Source organism: Dipodomys spectabilis, unplaced genomic scaffold (assembly GCF_019054845.1).
Source record: "Dipodomys spectabilis isolate Male_0828 unplaced genomic scaffold, ASM1905484v1 ptg000436l, whole genome shotgun sequence".
Taxonomy (NCBI): Eukaryota; Metazoa; Chordata; class Mammalia; order Rodentia; family Heteromyidae; genus Dipodomys; species Dipodomys spectabilis.
This window is the reverse complement of record NW_024871113.1, coordinates 3,320,021-3,346,213: the sequence shown is the minus strand read 5'-3', so window position 1 is coordinate 3,346,213 and position 26,193 is coordinate 3,320,021. Positions and strand designations below refer to the sequence as shown.

The following is a 26,193-nucleotide window of genomic DNA, read 5'->3' as shown; positions in this document are numbered from 1 at the left end:
AAAAAAAAACACAAAAGAAAAAAAATCACGTAGTACAGACAACAATAACCAAGAAAAACCTTTTGTGTCCATATCTTGGGATTCATTTCGCTTAGCATCATCTTATGTCATATGTGCATAGCTACTGCGCTATTCTGCTCATCTGCTAAGATTATCCTAGACGTATACTAATTATTACAAATAAAGGAAACCATGAGACCTATGGTTTTTTGGGTCTGGCTTCACTTAATATGATTTTTCCCAAGTCCTTCCATTTCCTTTCAAATGGGGCAGAGTCATTCTTTCTGATGGAAGCATAGAATTCCATTGTATACATATATACCATATTTTCTTGATCCGTTCAACTACTGAGAGGGTATTTGGGTTGATTCCATATCTTAGCTATGGTATATGATACTATGATAAAGATGGTGGTGCTGGTAGCTTTAGTGAGGCCTTGTTGCTGGTCATTTGGGTAAATGCCCAGAAGCTGGATTGCTGAGTCATAGTGTACTTTTTCGAAGAACCTCCATATTGCTTTCTAGAGTGGCTGAACAAGTTTACACTCCCACCAACAGTGTAGTGGCATTCCCTTTTGGCCACATCCCCTCCAGCATCTGTTGTTATAGATTTCTTGATAACAGCCATTCTAACTGGAGTGAGGTAGAATCTCAATGTTGTTCTGGTTTGCATTTTTTTTTTATGGCCAGAGATGCTGAGCATTTCTTCATCTGTCTATTGGCCATTCTTATTTCCTTTTCAGAGAAGTCTTTAGCCTACTTATTAATCAGGCGATTGTTTCTTTGAGGATTTGTTTTGGGAGATTTAATTTTTTGAGTTCTAAGTATATTTTAGATATGAGGCCCTTGTCCGTTGTATGGCTAGTGAAGATTTTCTCCCAATCTGTGGACTTTCTACTGATCTTGCTAGCTATGTCCTTTGCCATGCAGAAGCTCTGCAGTTTAGTGCAAACTCATTCGCCCAATTTTTCTTTGATTTGTTGTGCTTCAGGGTCTGTATTAAGAAAATTCTGACCTAGAGTTTCCCCTATTCCTTCCTGTAATGCGCTCAGGGTGTCTGCTTTTACCTCTAGGTCTTTGATTCATTTGGAATTGATTCTGGTGCAGGGTGATATAAGAATCTAACTTTAGTTTTCTACAGGTGTTTAACCAATTTTGCTAGCACAGTTTACTGAAGAGACAGTCTTTCTTCCACCCTATTTTTTGGCTCCTTTATCAAAGATTAGGTGGCCATAGGTCTGCCGATTCATTTCAGCTAATTTCACTATTAAGCTGGGTGTTGGTGGCTCATGACTGTAATCCTAGTTACTCTAGAGGCTGAGATTTGAAGGTAATGGTTCAAAGCCAGCATATGTGGAAAGAGTGAGATCTCATCAACTACTAAAAAGCTGTAAGTGGAGCTGTGGCTCAAGGGTAGAGGGTGTGGAAAAAAAACTCAGGGACAGAGTCCAGACTCTGAGTTCTACCTGCCCTTCCCCGCAAGGCCACAGAAAAACCAAACCAAAACAAAAATTATTAATGACATTTTAAAGTACTTAATATGTACCAAGCATGTATTACATCTTCATATTCATTATATCATTTAATATTCATAGTCTAAAACATTCCATCATTAGAACTTTGAGCACAGTGAGGTAATGAGTTGGAAGGCTTTGCTCAAATGGTGGGGATAGTCTCACCCTGGACTCAATGTGATTCCTAATGCATGTTAGCTGCAGGTGGACGGCTCCTGGGCTTCTGCTTTAGTTTTAGCTTCCGTATGTGTTGTCTGTCCTACCAATGACCCTCTTAGCAACTCTGTATTGATCAGAGACCACTGAAGCCTATTTAAATAACAACACTGTGGCTCTAGAGGATTTGATTCATATAGCTAGTAGTAACACAGCCTCAAACTCAGTATTTAAATCTTTCTCATGTGACTGCTCTTTCCAGTCTGATGTATAATCCCCCATAAACCCTTGAGCCACAGCTCCACTTCCAGTTTTTTACTAGTTGATAATAATCTCACTTTTTCCACATGTGCTGGGTGGGGATTATGAGACAAAATGGTCTTACTTAAAAAATTTGTTTTTTAATCTTTTAATAAAATACAAAGTTTGAACAGGACTTTGTAGACAACGAATATAGAACCATATCAATTATACAATGATAACAAGTTCTAATTCCCCTTGGACTAAGTCAGAACAAACCAACTAATTCAGTTAAGTGACATCATATTTGCCCAAATGAATTCACATCTATTATCAAGAGGAATGAGACAGTGTTTTGGAGCTGATAAACAGAAATGTGAACTGATGTATAAAAATAAAATAAGTGTACACTAAATTGCCGAAAAGGAAATGAGCAGCTTAAGTATAATTTATTAGGTCAATATTAAAGTGTTTGCAATAGTGAAAAAGAACACATAGCTAAAAGATATTCATAACATTACCTTTGGATATTTTTTCTTTTGGCTGAGAGATAACAAGTGTTACATCTTCAGGTGCATTTTGCAAAATTTCAACTGCAGCATGGTGGCTAACGCCCTCAAGACTCACACTATTCACTGATATTAAACGGTCTCCTGGGAAAAGAGATAATCAACAACACTGAAATTCATAACAAATCTTAGAAATAACATTCTTTCCTTAATTTTGTTTGATCTAAGTTCCACTTTTGCCTTGTGTGCAATTCATGAATTAGGGCATGCTTAGGAAATGACCAAAATGTATAGTACCTGGCTTTAGGCATCCGTCCAAGTCAGCTGGTCCTCCAGGGGTAATTGAACTGACAAACACACCCAGATCCAGTCTTCCCATTTTCTCCCCACCAATAATTTGAAATCCTGTAAAATATAACATTAAAAAAAAAAAAGAGCCTCATGATACCAGTGCTTCTGCTGACTAATTCTTAGCCCTCTTGAAACAAAGTTGTGAGGATTAATATCTAATATAAAGAATAGAAGCCTGGCAATGATGGCTCATGCCTGTAATACTAGTTATTCAGTAGGCTGAGATCTGAGGACCAAGGTTTGAAGCCAGCCCAGGCAGGGAAGTCCTTGAGATTCTTAGCTCCTATTAACCACCAAAAAAAGCTGGAAATAGAGCTGTGGCTCAAATGGTAGAGTGTTGGCCTTGAGCTAAATGCCCAGGGACAGTGCCCAGGCCCCAAGTTCAAGCCCAAGAACAGGCCCAAATTTTCTATTTCTCATTTCACGAATTGCACGATAGTGAATCGAGCAGCCGTGCCTGTGAAGATGTAGTTCCTGGCTGCTCCTGGTGGAAGTGTCGGTGGCCAGGAGTGAAGCCTCAGCCAAGCTGGGCAGTGTGCCCAGCAAAAGAGGCTGAAGATGACTTATGCCATGGGGCCCCTGCTCAAGTTCCAGATCTGTGTTTCTTGAGGGTATTGGCAGGGGAGTAGATATGGGTTATCAGCCAGTAATATCCAGACATCCACATTGAAGGAGAAAATTACCTCCCTCAACCAATTTATAGACATATATAGCATTTTTTCCCTGTCAATCCTCATAGTAAGGATTGTACTACTGTAATATAAGTATTAATATTAGTATTAATAGGCATAATACCAGTTGGCAAAGATCCTTTTGCTTTCTTTGGCATGTAAGCTCCTAGAATCTGGCATGGGGCCAAGAAAACAAGGTCTATGCATGCATGATGGTTTTCTTCTTGAGCAACATGATTGAGAACCAGTATATATCAACATGTGCATTTTAGATCACTTTGAATGATGTACCTGTATGGTCTAAACTGTAATCTGGTCACCTTCCATCCATCCAGCAACTTGTTCAAATTCTTGACCATGAAATGAATCTCAACGTGTACATAGATTAGATTTCACATCATCGATCATAGTCTCACTATTAGCCCTAAAACTCTTTTATATTAATGGATTTTGCAAGAGCATCATGGCTGGCACAGTAAAGGCCTGTACTGAAGACACATGCTGTTGGTACAGACCAGATGCCCTGCAGCCTTGCTGTACCTCTTGGGAAACCTCAGTGTAAGAGTGTTTTCAGTATGGGCACATTTTGGAAAGCTGCACATTTGTAGAGTGCAATGATACTGTATAGCTTTTCCTTCCAAATTGACTCAGTTAATAATTTCTTTTACATGTAGTCATTACTAATGCAATTTTTTTCTTAGTCATATTTGAAAAGGTAGATTATTGAGTTACAATTTAATTTTCTTCAAGATGCGTTAAATTTGTTGTGCTTTTGTATAATCTTCATTTTTTAAAGTCAACATTTGTAAGAGTTCATCAAATATCTCTAATATCTAATATCTCTAATTCATAGTTTTCAAAATACTCCAGATTATGAACAGGCATTATACAAAATTATGAGGGGAAATTCAATATCCAGAATACTCTACCAGTTAGTGTGTGTGTGTGTGTGTGTGTGTGTGTGTGTGTGACAACCAGAGTGCTACTATGAAATGAACTGCTTTTTAAAAATTATCATTGTAGTTCAAGACTAATAAAACGATGAACCGGAAAAAAAAAAAAAGAATGTCATGGTGACTCACCTAAGTCATACTTTGCATCTTTTTTCAGGTTCACCAACATGATCTCTCTTTCTGGTGAAGACACAATGCTCCATCTTTTGTGTAGCACATCTATTGGAAATTCATAATTAAAAAAATAAACATAACGTGTTTGGGCATTAAGACTATCAGTCTGTGATGACAAGATTGCTCACAGATTGCTCAGTCACTTTAAACATACCACATTTTTATTGTTATTTTTACTGCAAAATAATGACCATATATTATCACATATATTCCTTATAAATTATTCCTCTTGACATAGTATGTTTTAGTTACAAATGAGTAAGTCTCAAGAGAATTAATGATGTGAGCAGGGTTAGTCAGCACAGAAATGGCTGGAACCTTCAATTTAGGTGTTCTGATCACTCCCTCAATACATTAGGAACTCTCCTGTAATAGTGACATTTTAATTTATAATAGTTAAACACAACTAGTAAAAGCTTGAGTAAAACAGCCATAAGAAAAAACTGGATCTATGTTTTTCAAATCTTATGAATAATGACTAGCAGATCTATTCTCAAAAGGCTGTTACCACCATTTTTCAGATGAGGAGTAAGTCCAAGTTCCTCAACATTGGGGCAGCTACTCTAGCCCAGAAAAATGCCAAAAGTCAATACTGAGTTAAATAAATTAGGCTAAATAAACTTATTTTGTCTAATTTCCATCTAGTTTTTAAAAGTAGACTAGTAATTCATAAATATCTTAACTAACTGGAACAATCAGGTTAACTATGACTTAGCAATTCAAGTATTTAATGTTCCTCACCACCACCAAGTTCTTAACATCAATTACAGTTTGATAGCACAAATTGGTCTATGTATGAAGGTGGTCATGGTGACTAAGTTCAACACTCAGGACTTTTTGTTGTTGGTGGTGGTGGTTGGGGGGCTTGAACTCTGGGCCTCGGCACCGTTTCTGAGCTCTTCAACTAAAGGCAAGCGCACTACCACTTGAGCCACAGAGCCACTTCCAGTTTTCTGGTAGTTAATTGGAGACAAGGAGTCTCGTGGACATTCCTACTGGGGCTGGCTTTGAACTGTGATCCTCAGATTTCAGCCTCCTGAGTAGCTAAGATTACAGGCATGTGCCATCAGTGCCTGGCCAGGACATTATTTTTTAAAAGTGAATTTTAAAATTCAACCCTACACAGTTCATAAGCATATTAAAGTGTTTGGAAAGTAGAGTTATGGCTTCACTAAGGCATTAACACAGAATTTCCTTAAACTTTCATATACATTTTTCAAACAAATCACTATGTACATGGATCTTATTTCTGTATGCTCAAAACACAACCATTCATAGACTTAAAATTATATTAACATGCTATTCTAAAAAACTGGTAATTTTGTTATACAATGATGCTCAAGTGATGTAAATGTACCACTTCATATTCTAGAAATAAAATTCTTTTACATTAAGAAAACAATAACAAACCATTTCCTCTCAATGGTGAATTAACTTAGGATTTTCTTCCTCACTTTTTTCCCATAATGGAGGACTAAACTCAGGGCCTAACTCTTGTTATCCAAGAGTTAGCTCTACCACTTGAGACATTAATTTAGCCCTAACTTCAGATCTTAAGCATGGTTTAAATATAAGCTTGTTAGTTCCAGAGTAGTAGAAATTTGAATTAGTAGAATTATCAAAATATCACTTCATTAATGTGTGAGGAGCCTTCCATGTTAGGCAATCCTAAATCAAAGTCCATCTATTATTTAATGCCCAATTTAATATCACCTAAGTATCCACAATTCTTCTGTAATACAAGAAGTTCTAGTTTTCAGCTAGAACAAGTATAAAATAACACAGAACAAAAATCATAAAATAAGGAGCGAAGTCACATTAAGTATTAAAATCTTGAAGGGATGGATGGAGTTGGGGGAGAATGATGCAAGGGATGATATTTGCACTCATATAAACTGACATGTTGAATTATAAACTGTCTTATTGTTAAAGACAATACCAGAGATAATATAATATCTTGTTAAAGATAATACCAATATAATTTAAAAAGAATTTAAATCAGGAAAGTGTTTAAGCAAACACATTTGTTGCAGTAATAATAAAGAACAGATAAAAGCAATGTGCTTTGTAAAGTAATTGTAATATTCCTTTGAATTTCCATCTCATCTGTCCCCATATTTCAGAGTTAAGCATTTAGCATTCAGAAATTAGGATATTTGGAGACAGATGAAATTCCTTATTTTAAGGAACTTGGTAAGTCCAAACATATTTATTTCCCAGAAAAGCCAATTCTATAGACAGAATAAAATTTAAAAGAGAAAGAGAAACTAGGCTGGGGGAATAATTATTCCTGGTTTATTGTGTTCCTTCTCCCAATTTAAGAGACAACTTCTGGGTTTTAAATGGAAGCTTCTCTCATTTATTGTGAAAGCTAAGTTCATTTGCAGAGTGTTTCTGCATTTCATCAATATTCCTAGTGGTCCTGTTGAATATCTATTAGAAGCCATAAATAAATACCATTCAAATAAAAATGCCATTTTCTGTATGTTTATTTCCAACATGTGAGCTAACTAACAGGACAGGGTTATTTATATTGCTCATCTATCTGGCTAGTAAGTACTCATGTGTTTATATATATACACACAGTATTTTTATTTCCCATAAGAGAAATAAAATAACTAGAGATAACAGTGCTCTTTATATTTGAGAATTCTCTGCTCTGGTTTCATTGTTCATTTATTTATTTATTCACTTATTCATTCATTCGGTTGTACTTGTCTTTAACGGGCAACTTTCCTGTGAAAGCCTATCACTAGACTCTTGGGAAATACAATACAATCAAAATGAAAGCTGCTAGCATGGCAAATGTGAGAAAACAAAGATCTTACTTTAGTATTAAACAGAATGTTGTTAGGACTATGAATGAAATAGCTGCACTACAAAGGCATGCATCAGACCTAGGAGAGAGGTCCTGACAGTCTTTCAGAGAGGTAAGAGGCTTCTTCCTGCAGAAGTAGAGGAAGTACTTCCTCTGGGAAGTAAAGTAGGATTTTGTTTTATGCAGAACATACAGATAGCTATATTACATCAAGTAAAATTTGCTATGGGGAGATGGCAAGATTGTTAGAAGTGTTCTGGGGTAATATCTTTAGAAGACTTGAACAGGTGGAGCTGAATAAATATTTGATTAGAAAGGGAAATATTGCTCATCTATTCTCCTTTAATAGGGACATTCTTTCTGCCCTCTCAAGGGCAGAATGAAGGAGATTTGAGTGTAGTTGAATGATACTGAGCAGTACTAGAGACATGCTAACTGATTATCTTCAATTATCTTTACATAACAAATGTTCAGAATTTTATTAGATTTTTTTTAAATTGAGGAGACAATATGTTAAAATATAAAGTACATCGCAGGGGCTGGGAAGTTGGCTCAGTGGTAGAGTGCTTGTCTTGCATGTCTGAGGCCCTGGGTTTGATTCCTCAGCACCACATAAGCAAAAAGAAAAAAGCCCGAAGTGGCACTGTGGCTCAAGTGGTAGAGCGCTAGTCTTGAGCTGAAGAGCTGAGGGACAGCGCCGAGGCTCAGACTTCAGGCCACACGACCGGACCAAAAATAAAATAAAATAAAATAAAATAAAATAAAATAAATAAAGTACACTGCAATCTCTATACTTGAAGGTATTAGTAGAATTCTGTGGGGATCTAACAGTTTCTAAATCCTTGAGCCAGCTAGATAATTTAAGTGTCAAAACATTTGAGTTATTATTATATGAAGACACACATGAACATTCAAGGACTACTTATTTTGAAAATGTTAAAATAATGCTTTCAGATTAATACTATAATCACAGCACATTTTAAAATATTTTAAGGTGAAAAATTATTTCAACTTGCAATTTTTAGTTCTTAGTAATACCTCTGGTACCATTCCTCCTAGTTTCCCTGGGAAATAAGATGGTCTGATGTATAATCTAGAAATTCTAGGTTTATCCACTCTGCCATTGCTCATCTCTCCTGAAGTTGATGTGTCTGTATGCTGTGCTTGCCTAGCATAGTTGAAGTAATAGTGATGGTGGATATCTCTGAGGCCACTGAGTTGCCTAGTGAGAGAATGGATCTGACCATGCCCAAGCAGAATGGAGAGGACTTCAAGGAAGAAGGGTAGAGCTTTACTAAGTGGAATATAGAGATGGCTATGCAACAAAAATCAACCTATAGATGAGCAGCCATTCTATTCTTTTTTAGTAGAAATTAATTTTCTTTGGAACTGGCATATACCCTAGTAAATATCAGGTAGCTCTATGACATTGAAAGAGTTGTCAGAAGAGACTTTAGAAAAATCTTTTCTGGGGAAAAGTCCTAGTTCAAATCTTGAGGATGCTAGAACAGCAGCATCAAAAATATTGTCTTGCTACTTAATATGTTACCTATCCGAAGGTAAGAAGGGGGTCATGATATAACAAACTTAATTTCATAGCTTTATTGCTGTGTCAGCATTTATTAGCTAATTCAATTGGAACCCTATGACATCTCTGGGGCTCCTTTAAATCATCCATAGAATAAAAGATTTGGATAAACTGTATCTCTTTTCATTATATCTTGTTAATTTGTGTATTTTATGTAAACTTTGGCTTTTATTTTTAACTATGATTTTTAACTTTGAAGGTAAGTTAAACTTTGGTGGGAGAAAATATTAATATTTGTAATGACAATAGGTCTCAATATATGACTATACAAAGTGGTTTACTAGTCTATTTTGTTACTTGGAATTAATGAAATGCTTAGTGTTATTTTTTTTTTTTTTTTGGTTAGTCGAGGGGCTTGAACTCAGGGTGTGAGTGCTGTCCCTGAGCTTTTTTGCCCAAGGCTAGTACTCTACAATTTCAGCTACAGCTCCCCTTCCGATTTTCTTTTTTTTTTTGTCAGTCGTGGGGCTTGAACTCTGGGCCTGGGTGCTGTCCCTCAGCTCTTCAGCTCAAGGCGAGCGCTCTACCACTTGAGCTACAGCACCACTTCCCCTTCCGATTTTCTGAGGGTTAACTGGAGATAAGAGTCTCATGGACTTTCATGCCAGGACAATCATTGGATCTCAGCCTTCTGAGAAGTAAAATTACAGGCAGGAGCCATGAGCCCTTATTTACTTTATTATTATAATTATTATGTATTTTTGGCAGTACTAAAGATTGAACTCAGGGCCTCATGCTTGTTAAGCAAACAGTCTTCTACTTGAGTTATACCCCATCCAGACCAATAATTAGTTTTTTGTTTTATTTTGTTTTTTTGTTTTGGTCCTGGGGCTTAAACTCTGGGCCTTGGGTACTGTCCCTGAGCTCTTCAACTCAAGGCTAGCACTCTACCACTTGAGCCACAGTGCCACTTCTGGTTTTCTGGTGGTTAATTGGAGATAAGAGTTTCATGGACTTTCCTGCCTGGGCTGATTTTGAACCAAGATCCTCAGATCTCAGCCTCCTGTGAAACTAGGATTACAGGCGTGGGCCACTGGCGCCTGGCCAATAATTAGTTTTAATGTTAGAAACTATTTGTTTGTACCATATGACTCTGGATCAGTATAACCTTTTTTTTTTTTTTTTTTTTTTTTTTTGTGGGATCTGGGGCATTGTCCCTTAGCTTCTGTGCTCAAAGCTTGATTTCTACCACTTGAGCCACAGTTCCAGTTCTGGCCTCTTGGTAGTTAAATGGAGCTAAGAGTCTCAAAGACTTTCGTGCCCAGGCTGGATTCAAATAGAAATCCTCAGATTTCAGCCTCCTGAGTAGCTTAGGATTACAGATGTAAACCACTGGCACCTGGCTTAGGAGTAATTTCTTTTTAATTTAGTGTTAACAGTCCTGTGCTTGACTCCATAAAATAAGAGCATGAATTTTGTGGTCCGGATGCTTTAGCAAACAGAATGATAAATGGAGATTAAAGTTATTTTCTAAATATATAACAATTACAGTAAAACAAGGAACATTAAAAACTCATCTTACAGGGGCTGGGTAGGTGGCTCAGTGATAGAGCGCTTGCCTTGCATGCCTGAGGCCCTGGGTTTGATTCCTCAGCACCACTTAAGTTAAAAAAAAAAAAAAAAAGCCAGAAGTGGCGCTGTGGCTCAAGTGGTAGAGTGCTAGCCTTGAGCTGAAGAGCTGAGGGACAGTGCCCAGGCCCAGAGTTCAGGCCCCACGACGGGACCCAAAAAAAACAAAAAATAACCCTCATCTTACATAACTCATTGGTAAGTTTTACTTTTTTGTTTGTATTCTTTTATGAAAAATCATTTTAAGAACTATGATTTTTGGAAGAGTTGACTGATTTTCTTTTTAATCATATCCAAGGGACTGGAATCCTTTTAATATCTCTATCTGAATGTCTGTGTTTAGAAGATTCGTAAGTTTCTTCACTTCTCTTTCAAGTTTTACATTCTTTAAAAAATCTCTACAGTCCATAGCCTCTGGAGAAGCATTTGGTTCTAAGTGATAAATAATGCAGAATTAAGTGATGCCAATTTACAACTGTCATCTAATACTCCTAGTCAAACAAGAAGAATGAAAATAAGTCCCATGTTTGACTTGTGGGCAAGTAATTTAACTTTCTGACTTTATGTTGTCTTCGCTGGGAATACTTGACATGCCTGACTACCATGCTTTACTATGTGGAAACTTGATTCTCAACAGAGTACTAATTTACTCCTTAGGCAGAGTAAAAAATTCTGAGAAAAGACTTGTTTGAAAACTCACTAGGTACACTTCCACAGGAAGACAGACCAGCCCTTCTGTAAGGCCTAAGTGGGGAGCTGAACCTTGTACAGCCTTAACTATTTAAATCAGTACATGCTGGTCGGCTATTTCATCTAAGTTTACATTTATTTCCATTAAAATCTAAGTTAAAACACATGAAAAGTTTCATCCTTAAATAGATTCTTATTCGGTTTCTTTAAAAAGTTAAGGTGGGAAACAGAATACTATAAATGGTTAGGCATTAGCATGTCAGGTTAGAGTGAGAGCTCAGCATTCAAGTCAGGACTTCACTGTTCACTAGCTCTGTGAATTTCTGCACAGCCAAAGTCCTTTATGCTCTGTTTTCACATTTGTGAAAATACTTCATCACCCATCAAACAGAGCTGTTATGCGGATTAAATGTCAAGTAATATAAAGTGCTTGGAAAGGTGTTAGGATACAGGAAGCACTCAGTGTCAGTCAACAATTACTATCATTATGGACATGTTAACAGTGAACTTATTTTAGATATACAGGTGATTTAAGTTCAGTCTATGTAAGAGGTTTGATCAATAAAAAACATTTCAGGGTTTTTATAATTTAGGCCCATGTATGCATTCAATTTTTTTCATTAATGATGTATCTTCAGCTTTTTGAAGAACCATACATAAAAAATTGAAATAAATAAAAAACAACACATTTTTCATTTGCTATGTGTATTTACGATACTGGATGTATTTTTAATTCTGAATAATTCTTCCAAGAAAAAAAAACTTCCCTTTCTTGAAGAAATAGTATTTTTATTGAAGAATGAGACTTATATGAGATTCTGCTGCTTGGTAGTTTTGAACTATAAAAATACCAATTCTCCATAGTTAAATTTACTCTCATAACTTCTGTTCTGCTATCAGGAGAATTAGAACTGAATTTTTCACTTCAAGTTTAGCTACATCAACAATTTTTTGTACATGTGTCAGTCCTGGGGCTTGAACTCAGGGCTAGCTCTGAACCACAACCCTAAGATCTCAAATTTCTGAGTAGCCAGGAGGATTCAGGCATAAGCCACCAACATCTGGTTGTACATTAATTTTGATTGCCATATTTGCTTCTTTTTCATCATACTTCGGTTAGTTCAATTTTCAAAGACTGAAGCATTTTGGGAGGAAAATGGTATATGGCTAACAGTAAGTTATTTTTTTCTACCCATACAAGTGTTAAAGAAGGCAACACAAATGAAAGTTCTTGGAATCTAAATACTAAAAATTCTGAATCTACTGACTCAAGTCACTGCATAGTTCTGGTTTTCATCTAACTCTAGATTCTTTCTAAACTATAAATTTCAGCATCTAAAGTTCTTAAAAATTTCCCAATAATATTTAGGTTAAGTCTCAAAACTGATTCCTGTTGGATACAGAATTTTTATTTTGACCCAATGTGCTTCTATAGAGTCTCTTGCTTTTTCCCAGAGTCCTGAATGACTGTAATCATCTATACCTTTATCTAAAATGCTGATCTCTGCTCTTCTGTTTGAGAAAAATCATCATTTTAAGATTCGCCTCAAGTGTCCCTTCAAAATAACAGCCTCAGATAAACTTTTTTAGTCAGAATTATCTCTCATACCACTACTATCTTAGCTTTCCAAAGAGTCCTTACCTCAGATATACTATTATTTACTTTAACAACACAAACTTCTCTTTTGTCAGTCGTGGGTCTTGAACTCTGGGCCTAGGCGCTGTCCCTCAGCTCTTCAGCTCAAGGCTAGCACTCTACCAACTTGAGCCACAGCACCACTTTGGGTTTTCTGGTGCTTAATTGGAGATAAGAATCTCATGGACTTTCTTGCCTTGCTGGCTTTGAATGGTGTCCTCAGATCTCAACCTCCTGAGTAGCTAGGGTTACAGGTGTGAGCCACCGGCGCCCAGCAACAACACAAACTTAAATTACAGATCTCAATGAGGATTTGGGAAAATATAACTCTCTTTTGATTCTATGTAGCTAAATCCTTGACATGAAGTAATACTATGATATAAGGTACCAGAAAACAGAAAGGATATGATGGAAATGAGGGGAAAACATTTTTAAGACCTACCATTTTCTTTTAAGAGTACTTGGGATGAAGAATTTCCAGAACTATGCATAGTCATTCCTGTGATATAAATTAAATTATTAGACATTTTATAAAATGATCAGATATTACAGAAGTAATTCTGATGAATTCATGAAAATCAATAAACCTCAAGGCAATAGCATTTTCTTTTATGTATACTGAGAGAAATAGGTCTTCCCACAATGGGCATAAATATTAACCTGTTTTGCAGGATAAATTTAAACATGAATGTATTGTTTCTGACAGTTATATTTTGAAATGTCAAGTATGAAAGATACTTAGAGTGTGTGTATGTGTGTGTGCTTGTCCTGGGGCTTGAACTTAGGGCCCAGAGCCTGGGCATTGTCCTTGAGTTTTTTTGTTCAAGGTTAATGCCATAGCTCCACATTTGGCTTTCTTTTCTTTTCTTTTTTTTTATTGGTGGGGATAGGGGGTGGGTTAGTTAACTGGAGATAAGAGTGTCAGGAACTTTCCTGCCTAGGTGGCTTTGATGTCATGATTCTCAGGTCTTAGCCTTCTGAGTAGCTAGGATTATACATATGAGCTACCAACGCCTGGCTACAAATTGGTATTATAATAAAACGAGTCTTAAAATGCATTTGTTCAAATGTTAAAAGAAATTTCAATAGACAAATGCAGAAAATACATTTCCTTTTTATGGGTAAGTTTTATTCTATCTGTTTTTCTACAGAATATTTCCTATATTTTCATGTAGGACAAAGCCTTCTGAATGAAAACAGCTTATATTCTGAGATCTCATTATATAATCATATTTTGAAAATTATTTTCTAAAACAGTGATTAGTCTCATACTATTTTTAACAATGTGGCATTACCTACAGGGTGAAATCTTGCCTTTTTTATAATTTAATATTTTAACTGGCTAATTTAAATCTCTGAAAGCTGCAGAAGCCTATGTTAGTAATATTGCTTTCCAAATTATCTTTTTTCTTTCTTTCTTTCTTTTTTCCATGGGGCTTGAACTCTGGGCCTGAGCGTTGTCCCTGCGCTCTTCAGCTCAAGCTGAGTGCAGCACCACTTCTGGTTTTCGAGTGGTTTATTGGGGATAAGAGTCTCACGGACTTTCCTGCCCGGGTTGGCTTTGAACCGCGATCCTCAGATCTCAGCCTCCTGAGTAGGTAGGATTACAGGCGTGAGCCACTGGTGCCTGGCTTCCAAAATTATCTTTTGGATCCCCAAAATATCTATCATTCACAATACAGAATTTCCTTCTGACTTCATTTACTTTATATAACTCTAAATCCAATCACAAAATGAAAAATAAAACTTTTTGGGTAATCAGGGCTAAATTTTGATTCTAAGGAGAAAGTTAAGTAGTAGAATTTGATAAAACAATGACAGAGAGTATCCTTTCTTTCTTGTAGCTGCTTCATATTCTGTGCTCAAATATCTATTTTTCTTGAAGCCTAAGATGTAAGAGGCAAAAAATTATATACCTATAAGGTATGTATGTGCACATAGACATATGTACACATATATACACACAACTGCTACATTTGGTAGGCCCCCTTATAATCAACTAAAAGATTTCTGTGGAAACTCACAAAATTCTCAACTAAGAATTTCTACCTATTAAGAAGAGCGTATTTAATAATATTATCTACATTTTTAGACAATTCCTTTGTTTTAAATTGAAAGCAGGCTAAATACATCTTCACAAATTATTCATTATGAAGGCCACTCACACAGGCTTGTACGAAAAGCCGTGGAAGACAATTCAAAGCACTGCACAAGATTTTCTAGCTTCTCTCAGCTCGACTGCCGTGAGTACAGTGACCAAGAGGAAGCTAAGGAACAGTACCATGAAGCAATAGATACATCAAGTTTTGTTTTAAATCGAGTTTTGATTCCACTTGGTGCATCTTAAGTTCATATTCATAATTTTGGCGGTTAGGTCACGGAAGCCAAAGTAAATTCTTGGCAATGAATAGCATTCAGTTTGCTTCACTATAATTATGCATGAAGTATGGGAAAAAGAAGGTAAGCTTGTTTATGCTGACCTACAACACATGCTTGACCAGGGTCTTCAATGGATGAGTCTGATTCATGTTTCCTCCTTTCAGGACTTCTATTTAAACTTGCAACAGACTTTGAACTAAAGAGGGAAAAGGAAGGTGGGGGGGGGGGGGGGAGTGTCAATGTAAAAAGAATATGGAAAAAATAATAAAATGTTGAAGACAAAAACAATGTATGAAATGTAGGATTTACAAACATGTAGTTTGGGTTAATCGAGCATGCTCTTACTTAGGAAGTTTTGTGACTCCTGCCAAAGATTCTGTATCAGATCTTGCCATCAGGTGAAAAGGTTTTCCCACCAACTCCACACCAGTTTGTGGGGAGGAATCCATGTTAACAATGACATTTTTCCGATGAGGATAGAGAGAGGCCTGACTTAGATCATGGTAGGATTTACTCATCCCTCTAGGCTTTTCCTCCCATGAAGCTTTGTCACTCTTCTCTTTTGAACTGTTTTGCAATGGCTGGTAAAGCGACAGCTCTGAGCAGGATAACCTCTTCAGAATCTCAGCTTGAACTGACAAAGGTCGAACGGCCAGTTTGTTCAGGGTGCTGCTGGCCAGACTGCCAGTGCTGATTGCGCGTCCCATATTAAATCCTCTAACAGACTCTGCTTGGAGGTTCAGGCTCCTAAACGAAGCTCTCTCTATAAGGAAATAGGATTGCTTTATGTGATGGAAACACTGCAGTACCTTCATGAAAAGTTATTTTAGTAAGTAAAATACAGCATGCAGTTTTTAACCATTTTGATTGCCAGCAAAAGTAGATTTCAAATGTGGCCAATTGAAGTGGCTTGAAGATCCTGATTCTCATACCATCTCTCTATCCTTTTTGGCTTTTGCTCAGCAACACAACAGCCCCTCATCACTTCCACCTCATTTGTTAATTCTCTTTGGATCCAATAGCATTCACAATTTAGGACTGCTGCTTCCATTGAAAATCACTGGAACTCATGACTTTCAATTAGAAATGAGAATGACACTGAAAAGAATAATTTCCAACCCTAGTAGAGGCTTTGCTAAAATATTAGCAAACCAAGAATGGGGAGAGGGAGTGATGAAACCTGGATGGGCTGACCATGCCCGGAAAAGATGCAGTGCAGAGGTGTTTTGCCCAGAGAAAGAGATCTCTGTGTGTGTGTACATGTGTGTGCACACATGTGCATTGGTCCTACGGCTTGAATTCAGGGCCTGGGCACTGTCTTTGAGCTCTTTTTGCTCAAGACTAGCACTCTACCTTTTTTTTTTTTGTCAGTCATGGGGCCTGAACTCTGGGTCTGGGTACTGTCCTTTAGCTCTATCAACTCAAGGCTAGCACCCTACCACTTGGGCCACAGCACCAATTCTGGCTTTTTCTGCTTATGTGGTGCTGAGGAATCGAACCCAAGGCCTCATGCATGCAAGGCAAGCACTCTACCACTGAGCCACCTTCCCAGCCCCGCACTCTACCTTTTAAGCCAGCTCCATTTCCTGGTTTTTGAGCTACAGTTCTACGTCCATCTTCCGGTGGTTAATTGTAGATAAGATTCTCAGGGACTTTCAACTGCAGTCTCCAGATCTCAGCCTCTTGTGTAGCTAGGATTACAGGCGTGAGCCATCGGTACCCCAGTGGTCATTATGTTTTGTAAGGCTGAACATAGATTGTGTGATGGTGTACTGTTCTGTGAATGTACTAATAAAATCTCACTGACTTGTATACTTTACAATTGTATACTATGAAAACATACTATAGAGTACTGTTAAATTTCTTTAAAAAAAAAAAAGCTTTTAAGGCATCTTTTTTTTCTTTTTTTGGTCATGGGGTTTGAACTCAGGGCTTGGGTGCTGTCCCTTTTTGGTGGTTATTTCACTCCTATGCTAGCCCCTCCTTTCCACAATAATTTGACTAATGCACAAAAGCCAAGGGACACTAAGAGAGTACCAATGTTCTCTCTGCTCTGCTATCTACAAATTAACATGACCAGTGAGCTGGGGGTTTTGCCAGATTAAATTTATTTTTACTACTAAATATACACCTGTAGCTTTCTTTTAGTATCTAAACTTATAACAAGCCCTTGGCTATTCTATTTGATAGGTACTGAAGTTATAGCAGTATTTTATCATTTGAAGCCATTAACAAAAGCCTTACATCACAACCTAATACAGGACTAGGAGCACAAAGTTTCAAATCCACATCACAAACCCCTCCAGCTGTCCCCTGTGTAAAGCAGCAACCCTGTTATACTCTATAGTGTAAAGCTTTACAGTAAAGCTTGGCCACTATTTAAAATAGGTGGCACAACTTTAAAAAATGAAAACTACAAATCATTACTGACTTAGATCTTTAGTTTCTAATTGACTTGTCTTCTTATTCCTAGGAATATTAATACTATTCCATCTCAGACAACATGTAGGAAAACATTGAAGACTTATTTTTAATATTCATGCATCAGTAAATATATCTTATTCTCACCAGGAAAATTCAATGTTCTTTCTCTAAAGTATATATGGAAATTAAGTTAAAACAGGACTTTAACATAGATCCTTTTTAGAAGCTCCCAGAATCCTATTAAATGTAAAATATGAGCTTTTTTTAAAAAAATTAAGGCTAACAATACTATTTTTTTCTTTACTTTTACAGCAACCTTTAAACCAGAAGAAAAACAGAAAGCAGATTGAGTTATAGGAAATGCCTTTCTACCCAACAGAAATCTTCATCTTTAAGAAAAATCTTTGGGACTGGGAATAGGGCTTAGTGGTAGAATGCTTGCTAGCATGCATGAAGCCCTGGGTTTGGTTCCTTAGTACTATATAAACAGAAAAAAAACAGAAGTAGCTCTGTGGCTCAAGTAGTACAGTACTAGCCTCAAGCAAAAGAAACTCAGGGACAGTGACCAGGCCCTGAGTTCAAGACCAGGACTGACAAAAAAATAAAGTAAAATAAAGAAAAAGAAAAATCTCTGATAGTTATAGGGGTAGCCCGTTCAGTTAGTTTTTATCTGTTTTTGAGAATATCAGGGATTATGCAATTCAATTCTATTTACATCCACCCAACATAAAGCACGAGAATAGAAAAATATTAGAAGGAGCCTGTCCTTTGTAGGGTTCTGTTCTTCCTGATAATGTCAACTCAATTGCATGTTCTTTTAAAGATAATTAATTCTGATATCCTACTATACTACTTGTAAATAGTAAGTGCTCAATAAGTGGTATTTAATTTCATTTCATCAGAATTAGTTGTAAACTCTTCAAACAGAAAATACTGGAATTGGAATTAAGAGATCAGGGTCCCACCCTACTTTAATTTCTTACGATGAGGTTAGGTTGAGACCCTGTCTTCTTTGAACAAGTTTCCTTATCAGTACAATTTATACTTTGTTTCTAGCATCAACATTCTATACTGCTAAAGAAGAAGCATATAGTTGTTGGTCTAACCTCTTATGGGTACACCAGTAATGTTCATTTCTTTAGTACAGTCAACTAAGTAGGTATGTAGCTACTTCTAATTCAGTTTAAAGTTGGACAATAAACACTTTAAGGTTTATCATATGATGGGAAAAATCTAGATAATATCATCTTTAAATTCTTTCACCAAAGTTGGGCACTGGTTGTAGCTCAAGCATGTAATCTTAGCTACTCAGGTGGCTGAGATCTGACAGCCTGGGCAGGAAAGTCCTTGAGACTCTTATCTCCAATTAATCACAGAAAAAGCAAGAAGTAGGGAGGTGGCTTAAGTGGTAGAGCACTAGTCTTGAGCTCAGGGACAGCACTTGTTTAAGCCTTAGGACCCAAGGGGGTGGGGTGTATGTGTGTGTGTGAACTCATTTTACAATGAGTTCAAAGATACATAGCTATTTTGATCTGAGGGACTAGTCTGTAAGATATGTAAAGCATTCCCTCTTCAAGGATGAAGAAAATGTGACTATAAAAATTCAGTTACTTTTCTAAAGCCATTCACCTACTACTGCTACAATTACTACATGATATGTTATATAGTATAGTAGTTATATGTAGTATACAGTATCATAGTAGTAGTAATACAGTAGTATATACTACAGTACTCCTACTGGTGCTGATACTATAACTATTATATGAGCACCACTACTACTAACTAGTAGTGGATGTAGAAGTGGTAAAACAACGATGATGGTGATAAGAATAACATTTACTGAATTCTTACTATTCTGGGCATTGTTTTTCTCTTCTCCCTCTCTTTCTTCCTGTGAGGATGAGTCTTAGCACTCACACATACATTAGACAAACCTTTTAGCACTAAGCTAGATCACCAGTCCTTGACTACTGGATACTTTTTAAAAACTAATTTTGGTTTTATGAGACAAAGTCTTGCTATATGGCACAAACTAGCCTGAAACTTTCTATATAGCCATGCTGGCACTGGAATGTGCAGTTTTCCTGTCTCTGCTTCCTATATGCTGGGATTAGAGGAACAAACTACAACATTCAGCTACTAGACCTTTGTATGAATCTATTCCTTCTTTGCAAAAATTTCATGATATAGGTATCATCATTTTGATAATCATTTTATAAATGAGACCCTAAGGCAAAAAGTTTAAGCAGTTTGTATAAAGCTTTAAGTAACATGTTCTTAACTACCTATATTCCTAATCTGAAGTCCAAAATATTCTAAAACCAGAAGCTCTTTGAGTGCTGAGTTAACATGATGAACAAGTAGAAAATTTAGTACCTGACCTCTTATAATGGTCACAGTCCAAACACAAGTACATTAAAACACTGCATAAAAACACTTTCAGGATCATATATATATAAGGTGTATAAATAGTGTTTCGATTTAGGTTCCATTCCTAATACATCTCCTTATATGGATGTGAAGATTCCTAAAAATCTGGAAAACTCCAAATTCCAAAACACTTCTTTTTTTTGGGGTCCGGTTGGGGGGCCTGAACTCTGGGCTTGGGCGCTGTCCCTCAGCTCTTCAGCTCAAGGCGAGCGCTCTACCACTTGAGCCATAGCGCCACTTCCGGCTTTTTTCTTTTTGCTTATGTGGTGCTGGGGAATCGAACCCAGGGCCTTAGGCATGCAAGGCAAGCGCTCTACCACTGAGGCACCTTCCCAGCCCCAACACTTCTTGTCTCTAGTCTTTTTGGATATAAATCACTGAGACTGTGCTGTATTGTTCTTTAGTATTCTAACTGTTCAGGATAAAAATCTGGCTTAATATTTTTGTTTTCTGATACTTTTTACTCTATCACATTTAAAAAGATAATCTTTAATTCTTCAACTCTAGTTTGCATTGAATAAAGTATTAGTTCAAATAGGAGTGCTGATAGCTCTAATGGGTTTGATTTTTCATATTATACTTTAAAAATATATGAGAATTTAAAATCTTTAGCACAGTGAGGAAACAATATTACTTTATAATTCTGCATATCATATTTTAGTGTGCATAAAAATTGCTGAAGAAAGCTATTAAAATGCAGATTCTAGAGATCCAATTTCCAAACTTTGTAATTTTCTAAGTCTCAGACAGGCTCCTCGGCTCTTCATTTTAAGTAAACACATGGTCGTCATCATTTTACTCTGACAGATTAAGAAACATTTATCCATAGATTTCCATCACCCCTGTTTGACCCTAGGCATAGTATTTTCGGTAGAATATCAGGATGTGAGGAAGTTTGAGTAAAGAATTCATAAGCATGAGGTTACTAGTACTATACATTGTTAACCTCGTATTTCAGTGCATTGTCTATGTGAATTTACTATAAAATATAATTTTTGTATCACTTTAAATCTTTACATAAAGGCTGAAAGCTTTAAATACTTCAATTCTGACTGAGATACTTTTATCAGGGATAATTTCATTTCTTCCCTTGTTTTCCATGTTCTTTCACTCATCTGAAGAGCCTTTTATTTCCAAACTGTCTTTACAGGCTTGAGTGAAGACATTTAGTCTTGTAGACCTGTAGTTTTTCACTTTAAACATCTTTTTGTAGCAAAAATCATGCATATGCCTCCGAGTCACCCATAATGCCTCTCCTTACCAAGGTCTTGGGCATCTTGGTTGCTCTGTCTTGCTCTCATCTGTAGCTGGAACTTATGTTGGGAAGAACAGAGATGCAGCAGGTATTCGCATACCTTAGCATTGTCTGTCTGAAAGGCATGCTTTATTTCATCTGATGTATTTTGCAATGTGATCTTCTTTTTCTATAATAATAATAATAATCAGATAATCATAATTAGGATGCTTACCTATGACTTTTTGTATGGCCAAATACTCTAAACTATAATAAGTACAAACATTATTTATATTTTTTATTATTAAACATTAGTGTCCCTTCACCTAGAACTAATACAAATACAGAAAATACAATCCTGTTTCTTTTTTTTTTTTTTTTCTTTTTGTGAGTCCTGGGGCTTGAACTCAGGGCCCAAGCACTCTCCCTCAGTTTCTTTTGTTAAAGCCTAGCATTTACAACTTGAGCCACAGCACCGCTTCTGGCCTTTTCTGTTTATGTGGTATTGAGTAATCAAAACAAGGGCACCAGGCATGCAAGGCAAGTACTCTACCACCAAGCCACATTCCCAGCCCCAATCCTGTATTCTTATAAGCAAATTCAGAAAAAAAATTATACTTTCAGAAATTGTAATCTAAATTAACCACCAGCAAGGGAAATAGTTCAATTTAATGAGATTATTCAGTTTGAGTTGATAGTAATAGTTATAAACACTTTAAATTGTTTAAAAAAAGAATGAGAGCTGGTGCCTGCAATCTTAATTACTTAGGAGGCTGAGATCTGAGATTCCCAGTTTGAAGCCAGCTCAAGGATGAAAATCTGTAAGACTCTTAACTCCAATTAATCAGCAAAAAGCTGTAAGTGGAGCCATGGCTCAACATGTGTGTGCACAGGGGCTCCCACACCCACATGCACGTGTATACACACGTACACACACACGTGTACACACACACACACACACACACACAAAGAGAAAAATGTTTTTACATAAAGAAAAAAATGTTTTATTCCCCTAGTAAAGAAACTGAAGTTCGGCAAGAATTGTCTTTTTAAATTAATGCAAAATAATAAGAGCTATGATTTAGCTAAGTAGAATTTAAGTGGCATGACGGCTCAGATAGATGATTTAAGAAGCTAAGGAAAGGGCTGGGAAGGTGGCTCAGTGGTAGAGCGCTTGCCTTGCATGCCTGAGGCCCTGGGTTCAATTCCTCAGCACCACATAAGCAAAAAGAAAAATACCAGAAGTGGCACTGTGGCTCAAGTGGTAGAGCGCTAGCCTTGAGCTGAAGAGCTGAGGGATAGCGTTCAGGCCCCACTACCAGACCAAAATAAAAAAAATTAAAAAAAAAAAAAAAAAAAGCTAAGGAAAACGTGTACAAGTGTGTAGAGGAGCAGTGCACATCTACAAACAAGTATACAGGAAACTGAGGTAGGAGGATCACTTGAGCCCAGGTGTGTGAAGCCAGCCTGAACAATGTACTAAGGGTATCATAGTTTTTAAAAAAAAAAAAAAGGAAGAGAAGAAGAAAATGTGAGAATGAAGTGGTGGTACCAACATAATTGTTGAATTGAGAGATGAATAGCTTTAATATTTAGAAATGGCTTTAAGTTCTTACTTTTGGGTGAAGATGAGAGGGAAAAACTGGGAGAGAGCCAGGGAAGGGGTAACAATGTAGTTTTTTCCTGACTTATGTAACTGTTATTCCTTGGTCACCTTTATAATAACATTTAAAAAATTAAAAAAAGCAAAAAAAATGGCTTTTCTTTCCAAATTCAAATTAAGTATGAAGATAGCAAGTCTGCTTTTTTCTTTTTTGGTCGGTTGTGGGGCTTGAACTCTGGGTCTGGGCTCTGTCCCTGAGCTATTCAGCTCAAGGCTAGCTCTCTACCACTTGATCCACGGTGCCACTTCCTGCTTTTTGAAATATTATATCACTATGTAAGAGTTCATTTCAAAATGTATGACACACACAATGAAGCTTGCAGTGGGTCCACATACTTTGAAAGACAAACATTCAACATACCAGGTTCTAACAGTCATGCCTCTAAGGAAATACTGAAATCTAGTTAGGCTCTACTCTAGTTCCACCTACTGTGTAGATTATTCTCCCCACTTCATATCTCATATCTTCATTTTGAACTCAGAAATAGCCACAATAATGTCAAATTGTATAGGATAACAGAAGATGTAATGACAGTGCTGGATATATAACTTAGTCTTAGAACTCATGCCTACCATGTTCAAGGCCCTTGACTCAATCCTCAGCACTGAACATAAAAACAAAAAGATATAATAACAGAGTATTACCTAAACTTATTAGCTTCATGCATTCAGACTTACATATATTCTTTAAGTTGACTTTTTTAAAATACCTAAGTTCATATTACATAATTATAAATAGGAAACCAGTACCGTTGCCAGATATAGAATACAGATATAGAGAAAAATTACAATAAAGTGCAATAAAATAATACTATTAAATTCTAGCTTGTGTGTTGCCAATGAAATCTCTAGGACTAAACTTGTTCTCTCTGTTAAAACTGGGAACCAGTATGTATTAGAGAGGTATTAAGGATATAGTAGCACCTAACTAATATCTTGATTATTATTAGTGTAACTAGTAACTCTTCAAATGGTTGGGGACCTTTTATTCCCTAACGAACATATCAGTTAACTATTGTTAAGTAATTCACAAACACACTGAACTCTACAAACTATAAATTTTATTGATTGAAGCATTAATATGAAGGAAGAATCTCCTTAGTCAATTAATACCTATAATAAAACTCTCAAAGGCAACAAAGGAGGATAGAGAACAAAAGCCTCACCAAAGACAGGTTACAAGTCAGAATTATAATGAGAAGTGATATTATAGGGGGAAAAATTGAACAAAGAGATCCTAGATTGAAACAAACTAGAACAACATTTGTTTCTCTGAGAGTTAACTGATGGAATGAACAAGAAATGTACTGAGGGGGACTCATTCTAAAAGATGAGAAGGGCAACCGTGAGTCTTTTCCCATCTCCCAAAAGTTAATAGTTGTTTTTGTTGTTGTTTTTTTAAATAGCTCTGTATTTGAGAAGGAACTTCAGGACAAATGAATGAGGTTAAATACAAGCAGAGTATGCCTGGGAATGTGTTCTACTCTATTACTGCAGATCTTAAAATATGTCAATGTGTATATATATATATATACACACACACACACACACACACACTCATATATAGGGACTGGTGCGATAGCTTTTCAAATGACAGATCTGAATATTATATGGCTATTTGATTATTGCCAAAACTGGCCCAAATTGGATTTACATTAAAACTTAATCTAAAGTTACCTTTAGCTAATTGCTCTGCCAGAATTTGCACTGGCCAAAATGAAATTAAACCCAAGTAATTCCCTGTCTTGACAACTTTGGAAAGATGAAAGTAATCTGGGCTTTGCTGAAGTAACAAACTATTATCTGGTAATGTTAATGGTACCTCTGGGGTTTCACATAAGTCAACCATTAGGTCTAGAAATAATTTCAAAGGTCCTTGGATTGAACATAATCTAGAGCCTATCATAAATATCATTCTGATGAGAATGTATTTGAGCCTAAATATGAATTACAGCTATCAGTAATCTCTGAATACCATCTGGAAAATAAATATGTGTCTGTCTGTCTGTCTATGTGGGTGTGTGTGCGCGGGTGTGTGCAATACTGGGGACTGAACTCAGGGCTTAAGTGCGGTTTTTAGCTTTTTTAGCTAAAGGCTAGTGTTCTACTACTTAAGCCACAGCTGTATTTCCATATTTTTGGTAATCAATCGGAGATAAGTCTCAAGGACTTTTTTTTGTTCCTGAACTGGCTTCAAACTGTGATCTGCAGATCTTGGGATTTTGAGTAGCTAGGCTTATAGGCATAAGTCACTGGTGCTTAGAATAAATGTATTTTTGATTCCCATCTGTGATTTGCCAATAGTAGCACTTTAATGTTCAGATACTTCATGTCCAAAATAAAAATATGCTGTTAATATGACTTTCTTACAATCACTAAAGCATAAAACTGTACACTAAAGCATAAAACTGCAGAAAGTGATGGAACTAATATATAAAATCTGGGAAATCTCTGAACTTCTCAGATTCTCATAATAGTTGTTATGAGGAAACTATTCTTGAGCTAGATAAGGTTTATGGGGATTAAGATAATTATCTATCTTGAAACTATTTGAAGAATTTCTCCACGTGAAAAGTTACCACCAAAGAACATGTTTTGACTTTGTAACAGAATATTCAACTTGGTTGTAATTTAACTAAAGTTCATTGAGCATATAACCAGCTAGTAATGTATGATTCGCTCTGAATACTCACCTGCTGAGAAAACCCGAACCAAAATCTCAATAACACTTTCTACAACTAAAAAGGGAGAGTTAAAATAATATTAAGACAATGGTAGGATCTAAACTTGACTTACGGGAAGTAAGTTAATATGTTAAATTAATACACTGATATGTTACTTGGAATCTGACAATACTTCTTTGAAAATATGATGGAAATAAAGGCTAAAATGAACATACAGAAAAAGAAATCTTCTTTGTTTCTCTCCATGGAAAGCGAAGGACCAATGTACGAACTCCATTGTGAACTTCAAACACAAGGACACCTTTAGAACAGACTCCAAGTAGAATTCCTGTTTGTGACTTTTTCTCAGGGTGTACACGGTGAAAATGAACTCCATACTCTGTCAGCCTTTGGCAGACCTGTTGGAATAGTGGAATAGTACCACATTATTCAGTCAATTTTGACAAACAATGACAACATTACAGAAGTTTTACTGATCTAATTTAATGGGGGAAACAATAGCTTTTTCAAC

General features: G+C 36.4%; 1 protein-coding gene across 6 annotated transcripts in view; it reads right to left on the bottom strand.

The window, feature by feature from the left end:
• Nucleotides 1–26,193, bottom strand: part of Ptpn13 (protein tyrosine phosphatase non-receptor type 13) — a 199,445-nt gene that overhangs the window by 49,746 nt on the left and 123,506 nt on the right. For 4 of the 6 annotated variants that reach the window (XM_042668362.1, XM_042668363.1, XM_042668364.1 and 1 more), the window contains 8 exons: nt 25,898–26,080; nt 21,363–21,525; nt 15,593–16,010; nt 15,349–15,443; nt 13,311–13,367; nt 4,523–4,612; nt 2,716–2,823; nt 2,431–2,562 (listed from right to left, as the gene is read on the bottom strand). In XM_042668362.1, coding sequence (XP_042524296.1) covers nt 2,431–2,562; nt 2,716–2,823; nt 4,523–4,612; nt 13,311–13,367; nt 15,349–15,443; nt 15,593–16,010; nt 21,363–21,525; nt 25,898–26,080 — 1,246 coding nt within the window. The remainder of the gene's footprint in view (nt 1–2,430; nt 2,563–2,715; nt 2,824–4,522; nt 4,613–13,310; nt 13,368–15,348; nt 15,444–15,592; nt 16,011–21,362; nt 21,526–25,897; nt 26,081–26,193) is intronic. The other 2 variants (XM_042668366.1, XM_042668368.1) reach the window with 1 other exon arrangement.